Here is a 27814-nt window from a genome sequence, read left to right as displayed (position 1 = left end):
ACAACAAAACTAGGGTAGAAGCAGCCCATAGGCTATCTAAAAATGGTGCTGTAACACAGTTACTGTTGGATAGAGAGTCGATTGTCAGGTTACAAGAAGAAAAAGTGAGATTCATCACTATTTATGACACTAACACTTTTCACATCAAGGACATCATTTCTAAACATTGGCATGTCTTACATTCAGATTCTTTTTTCACACAAATTGTTGAAGATCATCATTGTAGCTTTGGATACAGAAAGGGTAAATCATTGGGGCAACATTTTTCAGCCTTCAAGAAGGGCAGAAAAGTGGATTCTAAAATAACAGTAAGTACAGTGGGCAGTACTTATTGTGGTTTTTGTAAATACTGTAAACTGATGTCTAAAACCAAGTCTTTCACATCAGTTAATACCAAGAGGGTGTTTGATATTAAACATATGATAAAATGTACCAGTACGTGGGTCATTTATATGGCTGTATGTCAGTGTGGGGCATTTTATATAGGTCAGACCTCTTGTACATTGAAACAGAGAATAGCCCTTCATATCAGCGATATAAAGTATCAGTGGGTTCGAAGTGCTTTATATAAACATAAGGCTATTCATACCACAGCCCATTTTGTGTTTCTAGGCCAGGATATGGTAACTACACAAGATGACAACATCTCACTTAAACACAAAATACTGACCGATAAGGAACGTCGCTGGATTGTTAATTTGGGGGCCCTCTTTGGACCAGGTTTAAATGACCAGTAGTAAATTGGGTTAGATTTCAGGTTTTCCTGTCAGGTGTTTGGATTTAAGTGTGTGTGTATATCTATATATATTTTTTTTTCAGCTAATTTTTTAGTTGTTATACAAATACAAGGGTATTAATAATGCTAATAGACACATATTTTGTTGGTTATATTTATTAAGTGGGCTCCACAGCGTTGTGATATATTAGAGAGTGCGGGTAGTCTTGAATCGACTTAAGCACACCAATAGTAGAAAACATATAATGGTGTAGCAACATCTAGTGTAAATACATATATATTTTTTCCAATATTTTATTATGGATATCATTATATAACCATATAAGACAGAGTGTGGAAGTGTATATTAATATACATATGTCCACACATGAAAGTATGTATATGTATATATTTATATGTGTATGTACATATATATATTTTTTTCTATATATAGGTGGGAATTTCTATTTCTGGTTACATAGCAGTATGTGCCTATATTTAATATATAGGTTTTTGTATTTTAGTATTTATGACCCTTGTTGGTTTGGTATAGGTTAATTTTTCCATAACTTTATGTATCAAGTTTAGTAATTAGTTTTTTTAAAATCAGATCAGGTTTGGTGGAGTGTCTATATGTTTATTTATGTATTTATTGTAATATATACATATCATGGAAGTATGTTTTGGTACAGTAATTGGAGGATCAATGTAAGTGTCTACACCTTTAAATATTTGCTGCTTGTTGTAGTTTGCTTCTGTATTTAAATCCGGGTTTCTGCCTTCTTAGTTACACATTGATGACGCTTTAGGCGAAACCGGTCACCGGTCTGTGTATTACCGTGCAGGCTGTGCTTGAATAATGTTCTCTTCTCAGCAGCTGTTCGTTTCTATTTTTGTTATTGAGTGCTGAAGATTTGTTGGGCATTTATGTTTTATACATCTTGCACCAAATCGGTACGTTCACGTGCACCGTTTTCTTTTGGGATTTATATATATATATATATATACACACACACACACACACACACACACACACACACACACACACACACACACACACACACACACACACACACACACATCTCTACAGCAGCTTTAGATCCCTGGGACAGGTATTTCTGATGTCATTTGACTTGCTGATGTGCAGTAAATCCTATGGGGGTCGGTGGATGCCTTGTATGCTGGACACAAGTCACCTCTTAGTAGTCTGTAGGATACCAAGTGTAAAGACAGGGCTTTGAGCTGGTCAGTGTAAGACATGTTGTTTAGGCCTTGTATCATTTTAGTACATTATCTGTGTTGGCATTCCAGTTGCTGCATGTGTCTGAACAAGATATTCCATGACTGACCTGATGAGGGGGTGAGTATAGAGGGACAGTGCCTCCCTAGATCTAAATGGAATCCCTTTGTTTATAAGCAGTGCAATATAGAAGGACGGTCTTATAACAATGGACACATGCTGGGCAAAGTGTAGGTCTTTGTCCACGTAAGTTCCCAAATCCTGAACAACTGGGTCAACTCTCAGGGGCATATTGTTAATGGGTTGTTCTCTGGGATAGATGACTTCCCAAAGGCTGCAATAAGGCATTTTTGACATTTAGTTTCAGAACATGGTTTTAGCACCAGGTATTTATTTGGGGCATACTTTCCTGTAGGATGGCAATATCATCTGAGGATTCAGTAACTGCTCCTAGCCTGCAGTCATCGGCAAGCTTAGTCATCCAGAGTCCTTTGGTGTTTGCTTTTATTTCAGAAAAGTAGATGCCAAATAAGACGGGTCCCAGCACAGAACCCTGGAGGACTCCCTATCCATGATCTCAGTAACCCTTTTGATAATCTCAACTCTGTTATTACTTATTTATTTACTTTGTCACTTGCACATGGAAATTTGTATCTTTGTGTTTTATTGAAATGGCCTGTGTATCATAGCACTATTGTAATACCCATGTCGTTATTACATAGTCATTTATACAAGGGGGCTATATCATCTTACTGATGACCCACTACTTGGAGATAGCGAAAACAGACTGGCAGGAAAGTGTTTCAGTGAAACTTTAAACATGCTTGTATATTACCACTCACTATGACATTTGGCATAGAACGAGGGTCAGGTGCTTGTGGGGTTTAGGATGTAGCCTCTTGCATAAATGGGCTTTGGATCTCACTTAAAAACAAATTTATACCAAATGATCTTGTGCTCTGTCTTGACAGAATATTCAGCATTTGTTGTACAGTGTGCCAGGACTGCACCCTGCTTTGTCTGTTTCGATTTAGGTACCCTACTAAGTTCCAGTGGGAAACCGAGTCATTGTTTTACAAAAATGTTCTGCATGTCATACTTTAACTGTTCCATTATGTTGTCCCACTTCTATGATGTAAATTATGTTGTCCCACTTCTATGATGTCAATTAGTGTTGTTTGTCACATGATAGATACCATTTCATCACATAGGAGAAGCTTCACAATGATGCAAATATTTTAAAGTGACGTAGTCATTTAACGCATGATTTGTATGCTTGTGTTTAGTGTTGAAATATTAATGTGTCTTCAGAGTTTATGAACATTTACTGTCCTCCTTGTCTTTCCTTACCCTAATTGTAATTTATTAACAGTCCATTGTCTTTCTTCCATTACTACCTTGACCAGACTAGCACAGTTTCCTTACTAGATTTTTGTTTTACTTCTCTTTCTTCAAGGTGCACCATCCTTTTTATCCCTGCAAAAAATGAAGTGTAATAATCAGATTAACTCCAATGTGTCGTGTAAGTAACAGTCGTTGTAACAACATGATTCCTAATGTGAAGTTTGACGAATCTCTTCATCGTGGAGGTCTTGGTCAGGATTTACATTGAGGTTATATGCTTCTGTACAGTTAGAAGTAAATGTCAGTTACATTTATGTGCAGAGATGAAGGCACGAGAGAAGGTTTGGCTGCCACAAATAATGTTTTGCTCTCTTGATAGTTGTAACTTAGCTAGAACTTAGGTGCAGGATGCTTGTTGATAACGCACTTTACATTTTAGAAAACCAGACACAATTAATTGTTTTCCTGATAGCAATAGCTGTAAACAGACTGTAGAAAGTACTGCTGACTGTGAGATAAAAATTGTAAACGTACTGTGAGAAGTGTCCTGAGCTGCTGTCTTTGACTTCTGTAAGTCTAAACAATATTTTTGTAACCCAAGGTCTTTTTGTTTTTTTGTTGTAATGTTTGGCATCTGTGAACAGTTGTGAATCATTATCACAGAATGTATATTTCATAAGTGTCTGCTTCTTTAGTAATGTGTCTGGATAACAGTGTGTGATCTGTATATAGACATTAATGGACAGATTTACGGACTAAGACAAGGGATAGTGCATCTTGGAGGATGGCCACGTCTAGTTCTTTCAGTAGTAGTTGTATCTGTTATGTCCCAATTGTATTATCCTGTATTAAATTGCTTACTGTTTGCCCCCTGTTGGTCCTACAGGTCTGAGCAGTGACAGTGGACTGGGAGGGAGCACAGATGGCAGTACGGACATCTTGGTGTTTGGATCAATTGTGGATAGTGTCACAGAGGAAGGTAGGTTAACTTCAAAAAGATGCCATGTCATCCTTTATCTCTTGGTTTTCTTTCATTAGAAGTAATACCCCTAACTGCATTTCAGAAAGGTGTTTCGTATGTGCACGTAGTTGTACAGGAGTGATGCAGTCCATTTCGAAGGTCACATTGTGCATTACTCTGGGATTCCTCTTCCCTTTTCTATGCACACCAGAACATCATTGACCTCTGCTGTTGTCCTTTCACATTGCATTTGCATGAATCAACTTGGAGATATTGATTTACCCCCAAATCTTTTTCTCATCTCCTGTTTTCCTTAGGTTCACTGCACTAGAATGTATGTTTTAATTGCAGCCCCCATCTGAAGTGTATAATTTTACAAAAAACACAATGAAAAGCAGTATTTCCAAAATGAATATGATAACACAAAAAATTCTAATCTTTTATCTGTAAAGAACTGAATGTATATCTACAGTTCCTATAAATGGTAGAATATTCAGCCAGTTCCACATTGGTTTACTCTCAGGGCAAGGCACAGTTCCAAGCTGCAACTATTATGAGAAATCTTATGAAGTTAGTACAGCATTCTCCATAAGCATAAATTGTTTTTGAATCTGTGAAGATATTTTATAGATATTGACAAAATAGTCTAATGAACAAAGTGGACTTTGTTAGAGATGTGCTTATTATCTACCACTGTACTCCTACAGTATCGGTATTAATGTAATAATGCTGGAGTACCAGTACTCTGACAAGTAGTTAAGCCACAAGTCAAAAAATTACCCTTATGGTACCAAATATTAAGTATGCTCGCCATGAACTTACATATTCAATTTGTTTGTCTTTGCTATTTTTAATTCTCTTCTACCTTTACTTTTTCTGCTACATTTTCAGTGTACATTTTTCACTACAAAATGTCCTAGGACTTATCATTTTATAATAAACAAGGTTTCTTGGACAGGAGCATTGAGAAAATTAAGCAAAGTATTTGTTTAAGATTTTGGAGAAATTTTTGGATGTTATTTTGATAGTGTTTAGTTTTTGGCTGGGAGCATGGTTAGGATGGTTTGTCTATTTTAAGTGTGTTTTCGTTGTTTGGAGTATTAAGGATTTGTTGAATTGTGGTTTGTGTATAGGAGGCAAGCTTTTGTTTTCTTTAGTTAATTTTTCTTTATTGTATCGACTGCAAATAGTGTGGTTTGGTGAGATAGTAACGTACATACACACATATATATTTTATAGCTGTAGCTAGGCTTATTTTTTGAAAAGGTTTAATTTTGTTTTACTTGATTAATGTTGTTAGTTTACATTTTAATCTGGGTGAGAGATTTGCTGGTTGGAAGTTTTGTTGGTAATTTCTTGGAGTGGCATGTTTTAGATTTGTACCTAGGGTGAGGAAGTGCTTTGTCAAGTTAGGTGTTTGTGGTGGGTGGTTGATGGTTTGAACAACTTCAACAGACAAAGTGGAGGCCTGAAGAAAGCATTAAAAAACAGGTTCACTGCACTAAAAAATATGAGTGTCCCATAGTACTTAATCCAGGTTAGTGTTATTTTTAGTATGGAGAGATGTATTGCACTCATCTCTGGCGTTAGTCTGTATGGTTTAGCTGAAAGGAATGTAAAGGATTGTGAACCAAACCACTTTGGCTGTATTTATTTTGAAGTATTTTTAGGTTAGTGTGCAGCTGTGTGGTTTGGGATCAGTTCATTTTTGGGGATAGGACTGACATTCAAATACTTGATATATGTAATAAATATACACAGTCTCACACACACACACACACACACACACACACACACACACACACACACACACACACACACACACACACACACAAACACATTTGTGTGTGTCTGCGTATTTCTACATTAGTGATTGTTAGCATCCCAGATTGTGCATGCTGGTTGGACAAAGCAATCAGAATGCCCTTGTAAATTGACCATAACCAATAAGAAAAAGTCTTGGCAGCTGTAACTTATGAAAAATAGCTACAGCTTCCCTGTTCTGCACCCCACAAAGTGAGGAAAACAAATTCATTTATCAGAAGGGTGAAAGGTAAATGTCCTCCCTAACCAGACAGGACTACTAAAAAAGAACACAAAATATAAAAAGAAAAAAATCTAACTTGCTGCACTGGTGTTGGGAGTCTGCAAGTATGCTCACGTAAACAGTAGTTTGCATGCACACTCCTAACTTCCAAGGTAAATAAAAAAGTCAGATAAAAGAACAGACGGCCCAGTAAGGATTACAAGTCTACTAGTTACTAAAAAACTGAAAGTAAGAAACAGCTTTCCTAAGGCAGTCAGCAGGAATCACTATTTTATTTAAGAGAATTGCACTGATTGGAGTTTGGAAAGTCGTTTTTATTTTCTAACAAAAAAGTGGCAGAAACTGCATTGTGCTCAGTGTTGGTTCATGCAAGCAGAACACATGCTCACTAGATGACCTGGACATCCCTTTCTCAGTAAAGGTCATAGAAGAACATTACATTTCCTTTATGTAGTGACATTGTTTACAAAAAGGTAAGAACATTTTTCCCTAAATAATACAATTGTATGATAGCAATAACCCATGACTGACTATGGGTAATGGCTGGATTTAACCATGGCTGGCTTTCTTTGATCACTCGAACTTCGCTGTTTGATCAAACCTTGCCAGCATTATCCAGTTGCAGGGGATTGCTAAAATATAGGTATGTGCATGTAATAAAAACAATAATTTAGCACAGAAAATACACACATGCTGATTTAGTCATCCAAACAAAAGTAAACAAACTGAGTTGGATATTCATCCCCACGGATTATAATGGGAAAAATTCCCAATAGACTTTAATGGAAAACAAACTCCATACACTACCATCCCCACGGATTTTAATGGGAAAAATTCCCATAGACTTTAATGGAAAACAAACTCCATAGACTACCATCCCAACAGATTATAATGGGAAAAACTCCCATAGACTTTAATGGAAAACAAACTCCATAGACTACAATGGTAAAATAATGTATGCATAATAAACATGAAAAAATGCAATTAAGCATTCATAAAATGCCAACACTAAAGCACAGAACTGCAAACAATTAGTATATAAAATCAATAAATCCTGTTCACTTCAATGGGAGAATAATAGTGATATACAGAGGAAAGCTACAATACAAAATAACAATTCATGAAAAAATCCCATACCTCTAAAAACATTAATAAAACACAAAAAGGAACAGTTTCAGAATACAGCCACACGTAACAACTAAGACAGCAGCCAGTACTAACATCTACATAACAAGACATCAAATAAAATAAAGTATACATAACACCCTACCACCAAATACACTCAGAAATTAGTAAGTGAACACTCTCAATGAATGTACAGAGACGCTCTTTAATGTATGACCAATTACAGCAACAACAAAGAGCCAAAGTAATGAACAGAAAAACAGAACATAAAAACAAGAAGAAAGAACTGACATACAGAATGAAATAGAAAAAGCAAACCTAGCAAGAGGCTTCTGTTGAAATAATAACCCCATTTGTGATCCTCAAAATACCACAAATGAAAATATAAAGCCATGAATATATACTAAGTACAAGATTGTAGGCACTCAGACTAAACCACAAACTCCAAGGAATTCTTGTATCGCAGACATGCAGAGGGCATAACACTACCCCTTAAAGCATCCCCCTAAAGAACCAGAAAGTAATGTAAAGGGCAAAAGATAAAAAAAATGAACACTCAAAAGATCTGAAAAGGGCAAAAGATAGCAAAAAAAAAAAAATGACAAAAAAAGTCATCATACAATACATGGGGAAAAACATAGAAGGATTAGCCTATCGCATCTCAAAAATCTGGGAAAAACAGATGAAGGGAAAACCTGTTCTATAGCAAACCTGAAAAATAAAGAAATGCAGCAAAAGAAAGCAAAGAAGCAAACAATGGACTTGCAAGCAACTGAACATTTACAAATAAATAATACAGTGACATAATAGTGACATGACAATAACAATATATGTTATTAGCAAAAACATAAACCTATTGTAAACTAAATTTTAAAGTAAAGGAGTATGCAGAGTGTTATATGCCAAACACAGTAGATTACCTGTATACATTATACTGTAAATAAATAATGTAAATAAAGTATGTTATATAAGCACAAATAAAAAAAAAACATATCTGAAGGATACATATTATAAACTTGGTACAGCAAGGTTAACCATAGTACAGAAATTACCACAAAGTGTAATACAGACATCCAAAACATAAAATAGACACACAACTACATATTGTGAAAAGCCCATTCACAGCACAAAACCTATAGTAACCACAGCGTACCTCAGACCAAGAAATAAACGCACACACATAAAACATAAACTAGCACAAATACCACTAAACACACTGTTACACAAATAGAACAAAACCTTCTACAGTACTCCAATAATAGCATAGCCATATACAATGATACACACAGACACACATGCACACACATTTACATTTGCATGTTACCTTTTGAAGAAATCCTTTAAAAAGTCCATGGAGAAACATATGCAACAAAATAGTAAATTAAAAAAAATAGTAATAGTTAAAATACAATACAACCTCTGCAAAAATAAAGAAAAAAAGAAGCTGAAATAAAAAAAAATGAATAAATAAAATGGAATTTCAAAGAATGACTCTTCCTTTGTGTCCAAGCTGCCAAATAACTCTCCAAGGCATCCCATGCTGGACTGGCATTCCTTCATAGGTTCATAGGTAAGTACGAGGCTAGCTGCCCTTTATGGTAATTTTGACCCTAGCCATTTTCCCATTTTGTATTTGAAAGAACCTATCCCATTTGGTTATAGAGTGGCCTTAATCATCCCATGGTTGATAATTATGTGTTTCTTTCAGGGTTTAAGGTTCCTTCCTTGGGCCTCCTTGCAGTCAATAAAGACTCCATCTTGTCTTCTGAGACCCTAAACTGGATAAAGCTGGAAATGGAGAATGAATGTTGACTGTGTAGTTATACAATAAGTGGTGTGATTTTTTTGCATCGTGATATTCTGCAGCAATTTTGACGATTTAATGTGTAATGGTTTCAAGTGTCATATTTCAGATATATACAGTACACCAAATATAGTCATACATGTAAGTCTAGATGTTCAATGATGCTGATAAAGAGTAATAAAGTTAGGCAACTGGCCAAACTATATATGCACCCAGGGTGTGCAGATAGTCTTTTGATAGTGGTGTTTACTTTTATGTAGAGTTCATTTGTTAGAATACTTATGCATGTTTGTGTATCTAAACATAATTAGGGCTCATATCACAAGCTTACAGCATGTTGCTTGATATAGATTCATAGGTTCATAGGTAGGTACTAGGCTATCTGCCCAAGGGCATTTATAAGCCTAGCCAGAGTGTGTCGGGTTTCGATGCCCCATTGATTAATTAACTGAGCCAATGAAGTGATCCCAGGGGTGTATTTTCTGTTACCCATCCACTCGTCAAGGTTTCTCTTGAAGAGTGTTAGTGAGGGGGCTCTGCCTAATGTAGATAGAAATTTTGTTCCAAAGCATGGGGGAGTCTCTGTGACAGAAATCTATCCCTCCAGCATGTTCTATTTATTGTTGTGGCGAGGTTTAACTCACTAGAGTGCGTGGCTTGCAGTGACTTGGATTTCTTTAGGTGGAGCATGTCCATCAATTCTGAGTTGGACATGGCTTTGTAAGTCAGGCAGAGATCACCTCTGAGTAAGCGATATGCCACTCAGTACAGTCGGAGTTTTTTCAGTCGGTCTGCATAGGACATATGTTTGAGGCCAGTAATCCTCTTGGTGATGTACTTTTGTGGTCTTTCCAGCTGTTGGAAGTGTCTTGTGAGGTACATCCCAAATGGGGCATTGTACTCTATGATGGGTCTGATGAGTGACAAGTAGAGGGGTACTATAACCTCTTTATTTCTAGATGTGAACCCTTTAGTAATTAGATGTGCCACATAGAAGGATTTCCTAACTACTTTGGCAATATGATTGTCAAAGGAGAGATTACTATCTACCTGGGTCCCCAGATCTCTTATTACCCCTTCTGTATTAAGGGGGCTGCCACCTATGTGGTAATTCATGGGTGCTTTGTTTTTCCCAAATGGGGATGACTATGCATTTTTTGGCATTTAGCTTGAGGCCATGACTTTGACACCAGGTGTCCGTCTCAGTAAGGCCTTTTTGGAGGATGTCCGTGTCAGCCGGAGAGTCAATTATGGCTCCCAGTTTGCAGTCATCAGCAAACTTGGTTAGCCATAGTCCTCTTGTGTTTGTCTGTACTTCTGAGAAGTATATGCTGAACAGTAGAGGTCCCAGGACCAAGCCTTGTGGGACACCACTTGTGACTGGTTTAGAGTCGGACCTGGAGCCTGCTATTCTTATGTAAGCCAGTTGGCAACCCATCTTGTGACATAGGGGTTTATGTTTAGGCTGGTGAGTTTTTCTATAATACCTGAGTGAGGAATGGTGTCGAACACCTTGGCGAGGTCAAGGTAGGCTGGGTGAACCACCTTTCCCTCGTCCATGGCCTTGGTGACTGCCTCAAAAAGTCAACTAGGTTTAGTAGCCATGATCTGCTCTTAACAAAGCCGAACTGGGTCAGGTCAAGTGTTTGGAGGTTCCCAATGTCTTTGTTAATGAGTTCCATTATGATGCACTCCATAGCCTTGCAGACCAGGCTAGTCAGGCTTATGGGGCGATAGTTACCAGGGTCAATTGTGGCCCCTCCTTTGTGGAGCGGAATAACCATTGCTGTGCGCCATTCTATGGGCACATAGCCTGTGGAGAGGCTGGGATTGAACAGCATGTTTCGGTGGGGGGTTAGTTTGTGCTGTAGTTCGTGTAAGATGCATCCTGGGACACTATCTGGCCCCATTGACGCTGTGTTTTTGGCTTTTGAAAGGGCTATTTTCACCTGTGCATCTCTGATTTCTGGGACACTGCACTTTTCCGGTATTGTTGCGGGCCCTTTTGGAGGTGAGAGGATGGGTGAGGTTTGCACTGAATCTATCTACCAGGATGTTGGCAATATCAGTAGGTTCTGTATATTTTGTGCTATTTAGTACTAGCTCAAAGCATATCTGTGAGTTGCCACTTAGATTCTTGACATAGCTAAAGAAGGCTTTGTGGTTATCTTTCGAATCCTTGGCTATTTTTCTTTCGAAGTTAGCCTTGGATGATTTTATGAGTGACCTTAGTTTCTTACTGATACTGATCAGTGATGTCTTTCCTTCTTGGGATTTGCTTTTTTTCCTGAACTAGTTTCCTCCTTCTATTGTATAGCCTGTTTATGGCAGGGGTCTACCAGACTGGTTTCCTTCCCTTAGGGGAGTGAGTCTTGGTTTTGCTAGGGATGGCACGATCCATGCATCATTGTAAGGTGCTCATAGAGTGCATTTGTAATGGATTCTGCATCTTGGGCAGCGTTATCCTTTAGCGTGAGGGCTGTAAAACTTACCAACTCTGTCTTAAGTAAGGTGATGTTTGCTTTACAAATGTTTTTCACTGTGGTTTCCTTGGTTGGGGGTGGTGGTGGGGTGTGGACATCCAGAGTGATTAGTTTATGGTCTTATCTAACCAGAGACAGGTTGACCTCTGGTGCGGAACACCTGTCACCCATGTTGGTGATGACCAGGTCCAATATGTTTTCACCTCTGGTAGGGGTGTTTACCAGCTGATCCAGGGCATTTGAGTTGATAAATTCCAGGAAGTGCTGAGCCTGGGAGTTTGTACTCAAGTAGTTTTCCCAATTTAATGGTAGGGTAATTGAAATTGCCCAATATCAGGGTGTTCGGTAGGACCTTCATATTTTCCAGTATCTCCAGAAAGGCAGAGTGTTGGTCCTGGGTCATGGAGGTTGATCTGTAGCAGGCCACAATTTGCAGTGCAGATTTGCCCAATGTTAGTTGCACATGGATCTCAGTGGTATCATGCTGCGCCAATAACCTGGAGGTGTAGGTATCCTTGATGAATATGGATACACACTCTCCTTTTGTGTTTCGGTCCATGTTATGTGGCTGAAATGTGTGGTATGAGTTCTAGTGCTGGATCCTTGAACCAGGTTTCAGTAACTGCACAGATGTCGACGTTCTCCATAGAGAGAGAGCTCTTCCATTTCTCTTTTCATGTAGTCCAGGGAGGTAGGTCTCAAGTCATTCACACCAGCATGAACAATGACAGAGTCATATTTGTACTTGTTCTGGAGTGACCTGAGTGCTTGTGTTATGTGGTGGATTCTGGCTCCCGACAGACAGCTAACAGTAACCTTCTCCTTGTCCAGCCTAGTGAGTGGGATGTCAGTGTGCCTGACTATAGAGTCACCTACTACTAGTGTGTTAAGTATGTTATTTCGCCTTAAGGGCTGTGATTGTGTGGCACATTGATTTTGTGTTTTATGTGTTGTCTGGTTTGTGATGGGAGGTACAGGTTTTTGGGGTGTCTGCTTTGGAGCTCTCAGATGCTTTTGCAGGTTATTAGTGTCCGAGTATGATTTAGTGTATTTATGTGTATTTTTTCCAGTGCTGGTTAAGTAGGTCTATATGAGGCTGGAGGCGTGGTGCAAGTGTTAACCTTCTCCTCATGACTGTCTGTTCCAGTCTTGGGTGGAGAGACCTTAGCCTCCAGTTTGGCTGTATAATTGCATCTCTCACATATGTTAGTGTTTTGTGATAGGAGGAGAGGGTTGTTTGTGTACATGAGGCAGTTGTAACATTGCCTCTGGATACTCATGTTCACCAGCTGGACTGGAGAGTACACCTGAAGTTGCCCTGGTCATGCCTGCATAGTAGGGTGAGCTGCATAGTTGCTTGGTTGGTGAGGGGTGGATAAAAGAGCCTTGCCCTGCTGGGCAATCAAGTGTCGGGGTATATTAGTGCTTGCTATTAGGTCTGAGCAAGTGCTGGACTGTATGATGCTTTTTGAGTGCTTAGGTTGTGAGACTAGTTTCAAGGGAAAAAACTGAAGAAGAGACTTAGTGGAGCCGGGAATAATTTAACCATAGCTAACCGGTGCTACCCGGCGTGCAAAACCATGCAAACGCGGTTTTTAAACTACTAACTTCTGGGCTGGAACCACTCCTCCAGGGACAGATGGCTGCTCAAAGTTCCCCTCAAACTCAGAAACTTGTAACACAGCCCTGAGTTCAGCACTAGCCTGAAAACTGGACTATACTAGCTTAGAAAGGCAGGAAACAAGGAAAGTTTTTTTTTTTTTTTTTTTTTTGAAAAGATAAGGCAAAAACAGTAAAAAGTACACTTAAAACAGCTTTAAACGACTACAAGAGATCAGAAAAGGCTATTGTACTTTAGTATGTAGCCTACATCAGTTAAACAAATTATTTAAAAAAAAACGACTTTTTAAAATGCAGGCAGTCAAATAAGTACTTTTAAATCCCAATAAACACTAGGCGGAAAACAGTTAAGTACAGCAAGAAAATACAGAAAACTGATACTTAATCACTCCAAAGTCTCTCTTTTAAGCTAGAAGGCTTGTATCAGTTTAAGGCTTTCTAGTGCTTTCCAGTAGATGAGTTACAGGAACGATGGGAAACAAGTGCAGATGTGGTCTTTTAAACCAGAAAGTTGAAAGAGATGGACAGCTTCCCAAATGATCAATAAACTGCAATTCCTGGGCCAAGAACCACTCCTCTTGTGGTAGACAGGCTACCTAGTACTTACCACTCCCACTGATAAGCTAGAAGGCTTCCCTCCAACACAGAAAGGCTTGGGGGGCTCAGAAGCTTACAAAGAGTCCCTGTATACAGCAAATCTGTACCTGAACTAGACTAGTTACAGGAAAGGTGGGGAACAAGCACAAATGCAGGCTTTTAAGCCAGCAAGTTGAAAGAGATGGAAAACTGCCTAAATGGCCAATAAACTACAATTTATGGGCCAAAACCCACTCTTCCCATGGAAGATAGGCTACCTAATGCTTATCACTCCCACCGATAAGTTAGAAGGCTTCCCTCCAACACAGAAAGGCTTGGGGGGCTCAGACGCTTACCAACAGTCCTGGATACAGCAAGTCTGTATCTGGACTAGACTAGTTACAGGGAAGGCAGGAAACAAGCATAAATGCGGCTTTTAAACCAGAAAGTTGAAAGAGATGGGGGAAAAAAAACTGCTCAAACAGCCAATAAGGTACAAGTTCTGGGCCAGGAGCCAGTCCTCTTTTGGTAGATAGGCTACTTAGTGCTTACCACTCCCACTGATAAGCTAGAAGGCTTCCCTCCAACACAGAAAGGCTTGGAGGGCTCAGAAGCTTACCAACAATCCTGGATACAGCAACTCTGTATCTGGACTAGGCTAGTTACAGGAACAGTGGGAACCAAGCACAAGTGCGGCTTTCAAACCAGAAATATGACTTTGCTTAAATCACTTTTGCTTGAGTTTTTGCTGCCTAACAGGTCAATGATTTAATACTCAAATGGTATTCTTTTTCATGTTCTCGGACTGTGCTGCTTCTTGCAGAAAGAGAGAGGCAGGTTTTCTATTGTTTGTTGTTCATAATTTCCAAAGAAGCAGTGTCCTCAGCATTGAACATAATAATAAGAGGGTGCTAGGGAAAAAAAACCTTGTATATTTTAAAGTTTCATAGGTTTATATTAGGCTAACTACTCCAGGGTTTTTACAACCTTAGGCCATGCGGCCCCCTTAGGCCATGCGGCCTAACCCAATTTTGTCCCCAAGTCCCTTGGATGACTATATTGTGGGGGTATGTTACTAGCCAAGGGTTGGGGGTATGTTAGTTGGGGATTAATTGACTTACTGTTGACTTCTGTCCATTAAAGACATGGGGCCGAATGGAAGGTGATCTCGTGGTTTCCCATCCAGTTTTCAAAGTTTCTTTTGAATAAAGACAGGGATGAACTGTGCTTCATATAGACGGTGAGCTTACTCCGTAGAGTGGGGATCCTTTGAGACGTATCAGTTTCTCCAGATATTCTATTTATGTTGCAGGCAAAGTTCAGGTCCTTGGATCTACTGTTTCTGCTGCTGTCGTTTTATGTATGTTCAAGAGATCCATCAGAGCCGGATATGAGGCTGCCTTATCTGCTAGGCATAAATCTCCTGTCAGTAACCTGTAGGAGACTTATTATAGTGACAGGGCCTTAAGGCAATTTGTGTAGGACAGGGTATTCATACCCTGGATTCTCTTGGTGTGGAACCTATGAGGGCGTTCATCTGTTGTAAGTGCAATTGTACTCGATGCTGATAAGGGCTGAGTTCAGCGGTACTATAACTTCCTTGGACCTGGATGCCATACCCTTGCTTATGACTCGGGCGACACAGAACGATTTTCTTACTATCTTTGCTAAGTTGGTCGAAGGTCAGGTTGCTTTCTACATTTGTTCCCAGAATCCTAACTACTGGGTGAACTCGTAAGGGTGTTTTATTGCTGGAGTAATTAACTTGGGTGGGTGATTTCCCAAAGGGCACTAAAATGCATTTCTTCATGTTTAGTTTTAACCCATGGCTGTGACACCAGTCATTTGTTTGTGTTAGATTGGAGCGGGGGCACTATATGTACAATGGTTGCAAGATGCTAATAATTGCAGGGATTACAAAAAGAAATTTGCCATATTAACGCTTATTTTGACAGATGTACTGAAGTCGAATTTTAGGGCATCACTAGATGATGGCGGCAGAGGTGTAGCTCGCTATTCTGATGCCAGTTGTAACCCTGATCTGGTGTTCACCTATCTGGCACTCCTTACTTAAGGAGCAAACTAAGTCTGTTCTTCCCTACCTATAATCCTTAAACAAACAAACAACAACAGCAACAACAAAATCTGGTACTCTTCTCATAGGGGCAAGCCAGATCCATTCTGGCAGACCAACACTCCTCAACTCTGAGCTGAGGAGCAGAAAAAGTTGTGATGCCCCCCCAGCCCCACAACACTAAAGTACTTCAGTTCTGACCACAAATGCCAAATCGGCATTTATTTCTAAATACCAGTAATGTAATTTAGACTGATCAGTATCTATTGATAGTGTCCTCAACATGCCCCTTTTTGTCCCTTCTCTTAAGTCCTATTTTTATTAAACCCATGTTTATGCAAGATGGTTTTCTTTATTTCAAAGGGAATGCACTGATTGGCTGGGTTAGTCATAGGTTCATAGGTAAATACTAGGTTATTAGTCGGATGATTATTGCAACCCTAGGCACAATCAAACCCTGTACCTTATATTTGTGAAGTAAACACCTTAACCATTGTCCCAACCCCACCTCAAATTAGGCAAGTAGCTTCTTTTCAGGAGAGACCCAAAGTGGTATTTATAGCACTAGGAGAAATTTGGCCAGGGCATCAGTGAACATTCCCCCTGCTCTTTTTGATAAGTGCCATCGGATATTTTACATCCAACTGAGCTGCCACCAACTCAAGCAGATGAGACCTTGGTTTAAGGTTTCTTCCAAAGGATGGCACACTCGGTAGTACACCCTCCCAGTTGGCATTGCAATCTCAGCAATCCTATCTGCCTTGCGTGGGAATAGAACCCGCAGCCTTCTAACACCAAATGTCAGTGTTTGATGTACTGCACCACTGACGTTGTGAAGGGAATGGAAAGCTGCATTGGGTGAGTGGTGAAGGGTTAAAAGCAGAATGCATGTCTATATGCAGTTGCATTTTTAATTTAAATTGAATTAGCCTTATTGTACCTAAGAAACTGAACTGACCCTTTTCAGCCATAGTTTTGACTGAGATTGTATATACAGGTAGATAGTTTAAAGTAGTCAATTGACTATTATGTTTTTTAAAAGACACGAATACTTGCATCCTGTACCCTCGCCCCTTTCACAACCAACTTATGTTCTCTTTTTGCTTTGGCACTTTTCTGCTTCTGAAGAATGTAAATGAGCACAAATAATGGTGAACGTTAATGCAATTTCCATAAATAAAATAATATAAGCAGTTAGGCACTCTTATAGTACAGAAATCTGATTTCAGCATTTCTTCAGGTTTTGTTTTTCCATTTGTTTATATTACGCAACTGAAAAAAATGAGAATTACAGTAAACAGAAACTAGCAACACTGAAAAAAATATTGTTAAAATGTGCGTAGGTGGCAGAGTAATAAGACCCTCCTTTTGATAGCAAGATTCTGTTAACACTAAGCAATTTTTCAGAAAGGTACGATTTCTCCTTTTCTGTTTGTGATATTTTGGAAAAATTTGGACAGATACTGCTTCTGGTTTGTGTTATAGCATCTGCGCACTGTTGCAGAGAACAGGATTTATTTTTCAATTGCTAGTGAAAGCTTTGTTCCAAGCACTGAACACCATTGGTTAATTAGACCTTATTACTTAAAAACTGCCTTGTCATAGAAAGATCTAGAAAGCCTTATTCACAATTGTGTGTGTGTGTGTGTGTGTGTGTGTGTGTGTGTGTGTGTGTGTGTGTGTGTGTGTGTCAAATGAAACAGAATTTTAATACAACTTCTGCTGTTCTACAGGATGTGAAATTTCTGAGGAATCCAGTGGGGAGGGAGAAATTGAACCTGAGCCATCAGACTCTGAGGATCTGAGAGAATTGCATCCTGGGTTGCTGATTTACAAGGCATCACGAGCACGGAACCTGCCTGTCATGGCGGAAGCTTTGGCACATGGGGCTGATGTCAACTGGGTCAATGACGAAGACGAGAATAAAACTCCTTTGATACAAGCCGTCATCGGGGTAAGTTATGGGCAGTGGTGTGTGCGCGCACGCGCGTGTGTGTGTGTGTGTTTATTCATGCTGCTTTCATTAATTAAATGTTACTTTGTCTGTAGAATTTTTCCTGCTTATCCTTGTATTTGCTGTGCTGGAGTTTACATACAAATATTTCAGGGAGGGGCAATAAATACTATGTGTATTTATTATTGTGTATGAACTTAAGCCAAACACTCGTACAAGACATTTTACAGTGTTAAGTCTTATGCTAAACTATCTGCTCGCTAGAGTATTTGTCATCACTGATTTACTGTATTGGCTTGTCATTGCTTTATTGCTGTGAATGCTGCAAACTAGGTGATGCTATATAATGTACTACATATCCCAAGAAGCCAACGTCAAGTCAAGGTTGCAATGTTATGTTATGTTGTACTGTTCATAGGTTCATAGGTGTGGACTAGGCTAATGGCCCTGGAGCCTTTACAAGCCTAGCCCATAGGGTTACCCTGGCATTGTACCACCCGACCTTAGTTCCCAGTGCCTCTGTCGAGTAGAACCACTGGAGTGATCCCCAGGGTGAATTTTCTATTTCCCATCCACTCATCAAGATTTCTCTTGAAGACGGCCAGTGTGGTGCTCTGTTTACTATGTATGGGAAGTCTATTCCATAGCATAGGCAGTCTCTGGGTTATGAACCTGTCCCACCAGCACATTATGTTGTTTGTGGTAATGAGGTTGAGATCTCTGGAGCATGTGGAGCGGAGGGACTGGGATTTATTTAGATGGAGCATTTCAAACAGAGCAGGGTCAGACATGGCTTTGTAAGTCAAGCAGCGACCGCCTCTAAGTACGTGATATGAGATAGAGAATAGTTGGAGTTTTTTGAGTCTGTCCATATTAGGACATGAGTTTAAGGCCTAGGATCCTCTTTGTGACATACTTTTATGGCCTCTCCAGTTGTTGCAGGTGTCCTGTGCTAGTATTTTTAAACTGGGAAGTTACGATTTTTTAAGTTGTCTGAAGAAGCTGATTCACTTGTTTCAGTGAAAACGCTCACGTTTAATTGTTGGATACTCCGTTGCTTGCTCGTAAGTCTTTTTCTCTGGTTTTTGTTAGTTTGGATTTCTAGTGAGGTACATGCCAAATGGGGCATTATACTCGATGATTGGCCTAATGAGGGAAGAGTAGAGAGAGAGACAATGACCTCTTTCTAACTGGATGCAAAACCCTTAGTAATGAGATGTGCCACATAGAAGGACTTTCTGACCACAGTGGCAATGTGGTGGTCAAAATAGAGGTTGCTGTCAACCTGTGTTCAGTGGACTACCATCTTTGGCACATGGGGCTGATGTCAACTGGGTCAATGACGAAGACGAGAATAAAACTCCTTTGATACCAGCCGTCATCGGGGTAAGTTATGGACAGTGGTGTGTGCGCACACGCGTGTTTGTGTGTGTGTTTATTCATGCTGCTTTCATTAATTAAATGTTACTTTGTCTGTAGAATTTTTCCTGCTTATCCTTGTATTTGCTGTGCTGGAGTTTACATACAAATATTTCAGGGAGGGGCAATAAATACTATGTGTATTTATTATTGTGTATGAACTTAAGCCAAACACTCGTACAAGACATTTTACAGTGTTAAGTCTTATGCTAAACTATCTGCTCGCTAGAGTATTTGTCATCACTGATTTACTGTATTGGCTTGTCATTGCTTTATTGCTGTGAATGCTGCAAACTAGGTGATGCTATATAATGTACTACATATCCCAAGAAGCCAACGTCAAGTCAAGGTTGCAATGTTATGTTATGTTGTACTGTTCATAGGTTCATAGGTGTGGACTAGGCTAATGGCCCTGGAGCCTTTACAAGCCTAGCCCATAGGGTTACCCTGGCATTGTACCACCCGACCTTAGTTCCCAGTGCCTCTGTCGAGTAGAACCACTGGAGTGATCCCCAGGGTGAATTTTCTATTTCCCATCCACTCATCAAGATTTCTCTTGAAGACGGCCAGTGTGGTGCTCTGTTTACTATGTATGGGAAGTGTATTCCATAGCATAGGCAGTCTCTGGGTTATGAACCTGTCCCACCAGCACATTATGTTGTTTGTGGTAATGAGGTTGAGATCTCTGGAGCATGTGGAGCGGAGGGACTGGGATTTATTTAGATGGAGCATTTCAAACAGAGCAGGGTCAGACATGGCTTTGTAAGTCAAGCAGCGACCGCCTCTAAGTACGTGATATGAGATAGAGAATAGTTGGAGTTTTTTGAGTCTGTCCATATTAGGACATGAGTTTAAGGCCTAGGATCCTCTTTGTGACGTACTTTTATGGCCTCTCCAGTTGTTGCAGGTGTCCTGTGCTAGTATTTTTAAACTGGGAAGTTAAAGTTGTCTGAAGAAGCTGATTCACTTGTTTCAGTGAAAACACTCACGTTTAATTGTTGGATACTCCGTTGCTTGCTCGTAAGTCTTTTTCTATGGTTTTTGTTAGTTTGGATTTCTAGTGAGGTACATGCCAAATGGGGCATTATACTCGATGATTGGCCTAATGAGGGAAGAGTAGAGAGAGAGACAATGACCTCTTTCTAACTGGATGCAAAACCCTTAGTAATGAGATGTGCCACATAGAAGGACTTTCTGACCACAGTGGCAATGTGGTGGTCAAAATAGAGGTTGCTGTCAACCTGTGTTCAGTGGACTACCATCTTTGGCACATGGGGCTGATGTCAACTGGGTCAATGACGAAGACGAGAATAAAACTCCTTTGATACCAGCCGTCATCGGGGTAAGTTATGGACAGTGGTGTGTGCGCGCACACGCGTGTTTGTGTGTGTGTTTATTCATGCTGCTTTCATTAATTAAATGTTACTTTGTCTGTAGAATTTTTCCTGCTTATCCTTGTATTTGCTGTGCTGGAGTTTACATACAAATATTTCAGGGAGGGGCAATAAATACTATGTGTATTTATTATTGTGTATGAACTTAAGCCAAAAACTCGTACAAGACATTTTACAGTGTTAAGTCTTATGCTAAACTATCTGCTCGCTAGAGTATTTGTCATCACTGATTTACTGTATTTGCTTGTCATTGCTTTATTGCTGTGAATGCTGCAAACTAGGTGATGCTATATAATGTACTACATATCCCAAGGAGCCAACGTCAAGTCAAGGTTGCAATGTTATGTTATGTTGTACTGTTCATAGGTTCATAGGTGTGGACTAGGCTAATGGCCCTGGAGCCTTTACAAGCCTAGCCCATAGGGTTATCCTGGCATTGTACCACCCGACCTTAGTTCCCAGTGCCTCTGTCGAGTAGAACCACTGGAGTGATCCCCAGGGTGAATTTTCTATTTCCCATCCACTCATCAAGATTTCTCTTGAAGACGGCCAGTGTGGTGCTCTGTTTACTATGTATGGGAAGTCTATTCCATAGCATAGGCAGTCTCTGGGTTATGAACCTGTCCCACCAGCACATTATGTTGATTGTGGTAATGAGGTTGAGATCTCTGGAGCATGTGGAGCGGAGGGACTGGGATTTATTTAGATGGAGCATTTCAAACTGAGCAGGGTCAGACATGGCTTTGTAAGTCAAGCAGCGACCGCCTCTAAGTACGTGATATGAGATAGAGAATAGTTGGAGTTTTTTGAGTCTGTCCATATTAGGACATGAGTTTAAGGCCTAGGATCCTCTTTGTGACGTACTTTTATGGCCTCTCCAGTTGTTGCAGGTGTCCTGTGCTAGTATTTTTAAACTGGGAAGTTACGATTTTTTAAGTTGTCTGAAGAAGCTGATTCACTTGTTTCAGTGAAAATGCTCACGTTTAATTGTTGGATACTCCGTTGCTTGCTCGTAAGTCTTTTTCTATGGTTTTTGTTAGTTTGGATTTCTAGTGAGGTACATGCCAAATGGGGCATTATACTCGATGATTGGCCTAATGAGGGAAGAGTAGAGAGAGACAATGACCTCTTTCTAACTGGATGCAAAACCCTTAGTAATGAGATGTGCCACATAGAAGGACTTTCTGACCACAGTGGCAATGTGGTGGTCAAAATAGAGGTTGCTGTCAACCTGTGTTCAGTGGACTACCATCACTGTGGTAATGCATGGGAACTGGGTTTTTCCCAAAGGGGATGATGACACATTTTTTGGCATTGAGTTTAAGGCCATGATTCTGACACTAGTCGTTGGTCTCAGTGAGGCCTTTCTGTAGGATGTCAACATCACTTGGGGAGTTAATAATAGCTCCCAACTTGCAAACGTTGTCAGCCAGAGTCACTTCATGTTGGCCTGGACTTCAGAGAAGTACATACCAAACAGGACAGGACCCAGGACCGAACCCTGTGGGACTCCACTCGTGACTGGTCGACAGTCTGACTTGGAGTCAACTACTTTCACACTGTCGTTTCTATCTGTGAGCCAGTTTGCAACCCACCTAGTGATATAGGGGTTGATGCCTATCTTAGTTGAGTTTTTCTATGATTCCTGAGTGGGGAATGGTATCAAAGGCCTTGGCTCCGCGGATCAAGGTAGGCTGTACGAACCACCTTGCCTTCATCCACAGCTCTGGTGATTGACTCAAAGAAGTCAACCAACTTGAGCAGGCATGGTCTACCCTTCACAAAACCAAACTGTGTGGGATCCAGAGTTTGGAGATTCCCTATATCCTTGTTTATTAGGTCAATGATGATCAGTTCCATAGCTTTGATATCAGACTCGTCAGGCTAATGGGGCGATAGTTCCCAGGATCTGTAGTCGCTCCTCCTTTATGGAGAGGGATGACTGTAGCAGTGCACCATTGGGTAGGTGAGGCTGTGATTGATCAATGCACACAGGTAAGGTGCCAGTTCACTCTGTAGTTAATGCAGAACACAGCTAGGGATATTGTCAGGTCCCATAGAAGCTGTATTCTTGGCCTTGGATAGTGCTGTTTTAACCAGTGCAGCAGTAATACTGGGTGCCTGACAATCTACTGGTATTGTGATTGGTCCTTTTGGGGGGGGGGGGGTAAAGTTGGCACTGAATCTGTCGGCCAGAATATTAGCAATATCTGTTGGTACCATTGTGGAGTAGCTCAAAGCAAATCTGGGTATTGCCGTGGAGATTCTTTACGTAACTATATAAGGCCTTGCAGTTGTCTTTACTATCTACTGCAATTCCGTTTTCATTGCTAGCATTAGAGGATTTGATGAGGGATCTCAACTTTTTGTTGAGGCTGATAAGGGAGTTTTTTTTCAGTCTTGGGACTTCACCTTATTCTGCATCAGTTTCCTCCTTCTGTTGTAGAGTTTGTTTATGGCAGGAGACCACCATATTGGCTTCCTTTTTTGGGAGGATATTATTAGTTTGTGGTCGGATCAAACCAGGTAGGAGTCGACTATTGGTGTAGAGCAATGGTCGCCCATGTTAGTAATGACCAGGTCAAGGATGTTAACTACCTCTAGTGGGGATAAGAATGAGCTGGTCCAGGGGATTGGAATTAATGAATTCCAGGAAACATTGGGTAAGTGTATTGGTACATGAGTAGTTTTCCCAGTTAATGGAGGGGTAGTTGAATTCGCCCAGTATGAGAGGGTTAAGTTGGACCCTAATATTTTCCAGGGTGCTTAGGAACGTGCAGTGTGAGTCATGGGATGTGGTTGGGGACCTGTAGCAGGCTATGACCTGAATTGCTGTCTTACCAAATGTTAGCTGCACCTGAAGTATCTCTGATGTGTTATGTTGGGCTACCAGTCTAGAGGTGTGTGCATCCTTTATGAATATAGAAACACCACCACCTTTGGAGCTTGGGTCCAAGTTCTGAGGCTGAAAGGTGTGGAATGAGTTATAGCCTGGTAGTGCAGGGGTGCTTTCTGCTGCCTTGCCCAGGTCTCTGTTACACACAAATGTCAGTGTTCTCCATTTTAAGGAATGCTTCGAGTGAGTGCATATTGAGATTTAGACTTCAAGCGTTGAGCAGCATGACCTTCATATTGCTTTGTTCGTAGCTGTTACATTGGTAATTTGGTCTTTGGAACACTGCCTAAAAAAGGCACTATAGGGGTGGCAAGAGTCTTGGCCAGTATCTGGAAGTCCAGGGTTGACAGATGCAGGCCATCTCTGGCAAGGCATCGAGATCTGTCAGTCATGTCATCCCAGGCAGACAGATACTGGATCCCCTTAGAATGACACCAGAAACTTAGCCAATTGTTGAAATCAATAATTTTCTGCTTGTACTGTGGTATCATTCTGGGGTGATGGTAGGATGCGGCTCAGGGCTAGGGTCATACCCGCCTGGGCTACATAATGCGAGATACGTCTCAGCTCATTCACATCCACATGTACAATGGCAGAGTCATATTAATACCTGTTGTTGAGGGACCTGAGTCCATGCGTTATGTCACGGATCCTGGCACCTGACTGGCAGCTGACTGTTACTTTCTCCTTATTCATCCTAGTGAGTGGGACATCAGTGTGCCTCACTATTGAGTCACCTATGACTAGTGTGTTGAGCATGCTGTTTTGCCATAGGGGCCTTGGTTGAGTGCCACACTGCTTAGGAGAGTTATGTGTCTCATGATTAGTGTGTGTTGTGGTGGTTTAGTGTGTTTATGCCTTGGAGGTCTCTGCTGTTTGAGTAGATTTTTATTGAGAGACTTTGCAAAGGTGGGTGTGTGGTTTGTGTTTTTATGTGAAGGCAGTGCTGGTGTGTGTTCTGGAGGGTTATGTGTTCCATGTGGTGTGGTGCAAGTGTTGACCTTCTCCTCTTGACCAGCTATTACGGTCTTGGCTGGAGAGTGCATGGCTTCCACTGTGGATATATAAGTGCATCTCTTGCAAGTCTGAGTGTTGGGAGGTAAGAGGGGAGAGTTGTCGGTGTACATGAGGCAGTTGCTACATTGCCTCAGGATGCCCAAATTCACCAGGTTAATATGAGAAAGCACAGGGAACTGTCCTTTAGACATGCCTGGGGGGTGGGCATTAATAATAAATACTGGAACCATTTCCTTGTAGAACGTTTAGTGCTGGTAGCACTTTTGTGTGCTACAATAATTGCTACAAGAAGTCTAGTAAAGTGCTAGACTAATAAGTTAGTAAAAGTGCAGGAGAGAAGAGAACTAGCAGATCTAAGAGAAAAATTGAAGAGCACACTTTGCTACCTCTCAAAAGCTTACAAATAGTCCTAGATACAGCACATCTGTATCTGGACTAGACTAGTTACAGGAAAGGCAGGAAAAGCGCAAATGGGGGCTTTTAGACCAGAAAGTTGAAAGAGATCGAAAAACTGCTCAAACGGCCAATAGAGTACAATTTCTGTAAACACTGTTTATTTACTACACTGATTACTGTCTATGTAATTGTTTATGTGGAGCTTTTCTCCCTGGATCTCTGCTGATAAAGGATCCACGTCCAGTCTGACCATCCCAGTAAACAAATGTAAAATAAATAAATAAATAAATTCTAGCCTGCCAGTATACGAAGACAGTTATTCCCATAAGTGTCCACGTTATTCTTAAAAATATCTAAACTAGTACTTGCTTTAATATGGTTTGGCAGTCTGTTCCATGCATCAGCTACTCTCTCAGAGAACCAGTCAGTACTTTTCGTACACCTGTCATTCCTACATAGGTTGTCTGCTGATTCTCTATTACTTTTTGATAACCCCAAACATTCCTAGAGGTAGTTGTCCCTCAGTGCTGTATATACATGAATAAACTCTCCACTCAAATGTCTATATGAGACACTGTGCAAGTTCAGATATTTCATTCTTTCATAATAACTTAGATTTTCACTTCCATGGATGCCGTTGGTGTATTTCCACTGTACTCTTTCCAGTTTACTCATGCTTGTTTTCTTATAAGGTTTCCATATTGTTATTCCGTACTCAAGTTTGGGTGTAATGTAACTAGCAAATGAGGATTTCGTAATTTCTGATTTCAAAGATTTTGTTGATCAGAGCAGTCATGAGGTTATTTTAAGCCAAATTTTGTCATGAATCAATGAGAGACAGTTAGCTAGAATGTAATAAGTGCACTGTGACATGGGATACATTCTGAATAAGTAACAAGTAATTGGTTTCTGAAATAATATACCTCAGTAGAGGTTTTCAATTATATTAGCAAGCAGTACTTGTTCTGTATTGTATCACTGTGCAATGCAATTCCTATATTATTATTATTATGTGTTACTATTATTGTCATTATTATCATGATGAGGAAGACCACATTTCTCCGTGTACTTGCCTTACTCACTTTTTCATGATCTCATGCAAACCTCAACTTGTGGTACTGAATCATCTTTACTGTATCCTTCAGCTAATGAGTGCATTTAGATGTACATGTACAAACTTTTTAAGTCAGTTCCACAAGATGAAATGGAAAATTCATTGATGATTTTTTATTTTTATATGTAACATAGTTCCTTCCCCACTTTATTCTCATATAGTATGTTTTGCCATCTCCTTCAACATAGCTAATATAAGCTAATGTAACTAACTACAAGGTCTCCATACAACAGGGTATGTTCATAAGTTCATAGGTAGGTACTAGGCTATCTGCCCGAGGGCATTTATAAGCCTAGCCAGAGTGTGTCAGCTTTTGCCACCCCATTGATTAATTAACTGAGCCTCTGTCAAGAAGAGCCAATGAAGTGATCCCAGGGGTGTATTTTCTGTTACCCATCCAATCCACTCGTCAAGGTTTCTCCTGAAGAGTGTTAGTGAGCGGCTCTGCCTAATGTAGTTAAGAATTTTGTTCCAAAGTATGGGGACTCTCTGTGACAGGAATCTATCCCTCCAGCATGTTCTATTTATTGTTGTGGCATGGTTTAGCTCACTAGAGCGAGTGGCTCGCAGTGACTTGGATTTCTTTAGGTGGAGCATGTCCATCTATTCTGAGTTGGACATGGTTTTGCAAGTCAGGCAGAGGTCACCTCTGAGTAAGTGATATGCCATTGAGTACAGCCGGAGTTTTTCCAGTTGGGCAACATAGGACATATGTTTGAGGTCAGTAATCCTCTTGGTGAGGTACTTTTGTAGTCTTTCCAGCTGTTGGAAGTGTCTTGTGAGGTACATCCCAAATGGGGCATTGTACTCTGATGGGTCTGATGAGTGACGTGTAGAGAGGCACAATAACCTCTTTATTTCTAGATGCAAACCCATTAGTAATTAGATGGGCTACATAGAAGGATTTCCTAACTACTTTGGCAATATGATTGCCAAAGGAGAGATTACTATCTACCTGGGTCCCCAGATCTCTTATTACCTCTTTTGTAGTAAGGGGGCTGCCACCTGTGTGGTAATTCATGGGTGTTTAGATTTTCCCAAATGGGATGACTATGCATTTTTTGGCATTTAACTTGAGACCATGACTTTGACACCAGGTGTCAGTCTCAGTAAGGCCCTTTTGGAGAATGGCCATGTCAGCCGGAGAGTCAATTATGGCTCCCAGTTTGCAGTTATTGGTGAACCTGGTTAGCCATAGTCCTCCTGTGCTTGCCTGTACTTCTGAGAAGTATATTCCAACCAGTAGGGGTCCCAGGACCGAACCTTGTGGGACACCACTTGTGACTGGTTTAGAGTCGGACCTGGAGCCCACTATTCTTTCCATGTGAATTCTGTCTGTAAGCCAGTTGGCAAGCCATCTCGTGACATAGGGGTTTATGTTCAGGCTGGTGAGTTTTTCTATAATTCCTGAGTGGGGAATGGTGTCAAAAGCCTTGGCGAGGTCAAGGTAGGCTGTGTGAACCACCTTCCCCTCATCTATGGCCTTGGTGACTGTCTCGAAGAAGTCAACCAGGTTTAGTAGGCATGATCTGCCCTTAACAAAGCTGAACTGGGTCAGGTTAAGTGTTTGGAGATTCCCACTGTCTTTCTTAATGAGTTCCATGATGATGTGCTCCATAGCCTTGCAGACCAGGC

At 40.5% G+C, this 27814-nt stretch overlaps 1 protein-coding gene across 4 annotated transcripts in view; it reads left to right on the top strand.

The window, feature by feature from the left end:
* Positions 1 to 27814, top strand: part of ACAP3 (ArfGAP with coiled-coil, ankyrin repeat and PH domains 3) — a 1969869-nt gene that overhangs the window by 1920623 nt on the left and 21432 nt on the right. Inside the window, exons 20-23 of one of the 4 annotated variants that reach the window (XM_044063200.1) lie at positions 3412 to 3477; positions 4186 to 4278; positions 17723 to 17872; positions 19259 to 19329. In XM_044063200.1, coding sequence (XP_043919135.1) covers positions 3412 to 3477; positions 4186 to 4278; positions 17723 to 17872; positions 19259 to 19329 — 380 coding nt within the window. Of the gene's footprint in view, positions 1 to 3411; positions 3478 to 4176; positions 4279 to 17722; positions 17944 to 19258; positions 19330 to 27814 lie in introns of all 4 variants that reach the window. The other 3 variants (XM_044063198.1, XM_044063202.1, XM_044063201.1) reach the window with 3 other exon arrangements.

Source organism: Protopterus annectens, chromosome 2.part1, assembly GCF_019279795.1.
Source record: "Protopterus annectens isolate FY-2018-M chromosome 2.part1, PAN1.0, whole genome shotgun sequence".
Taxonomy (NCBI): Eukaryota; Metazoa; Chordata; order Ceratodontiformes; family Protopteridae; genus Protopterus; species Protopterus annectens.
The sequence above is the reverse complement of the archived record's forward strand: the minus strand, read 5'-3'. Positions and strand labels throughout refer to the sequence as shown.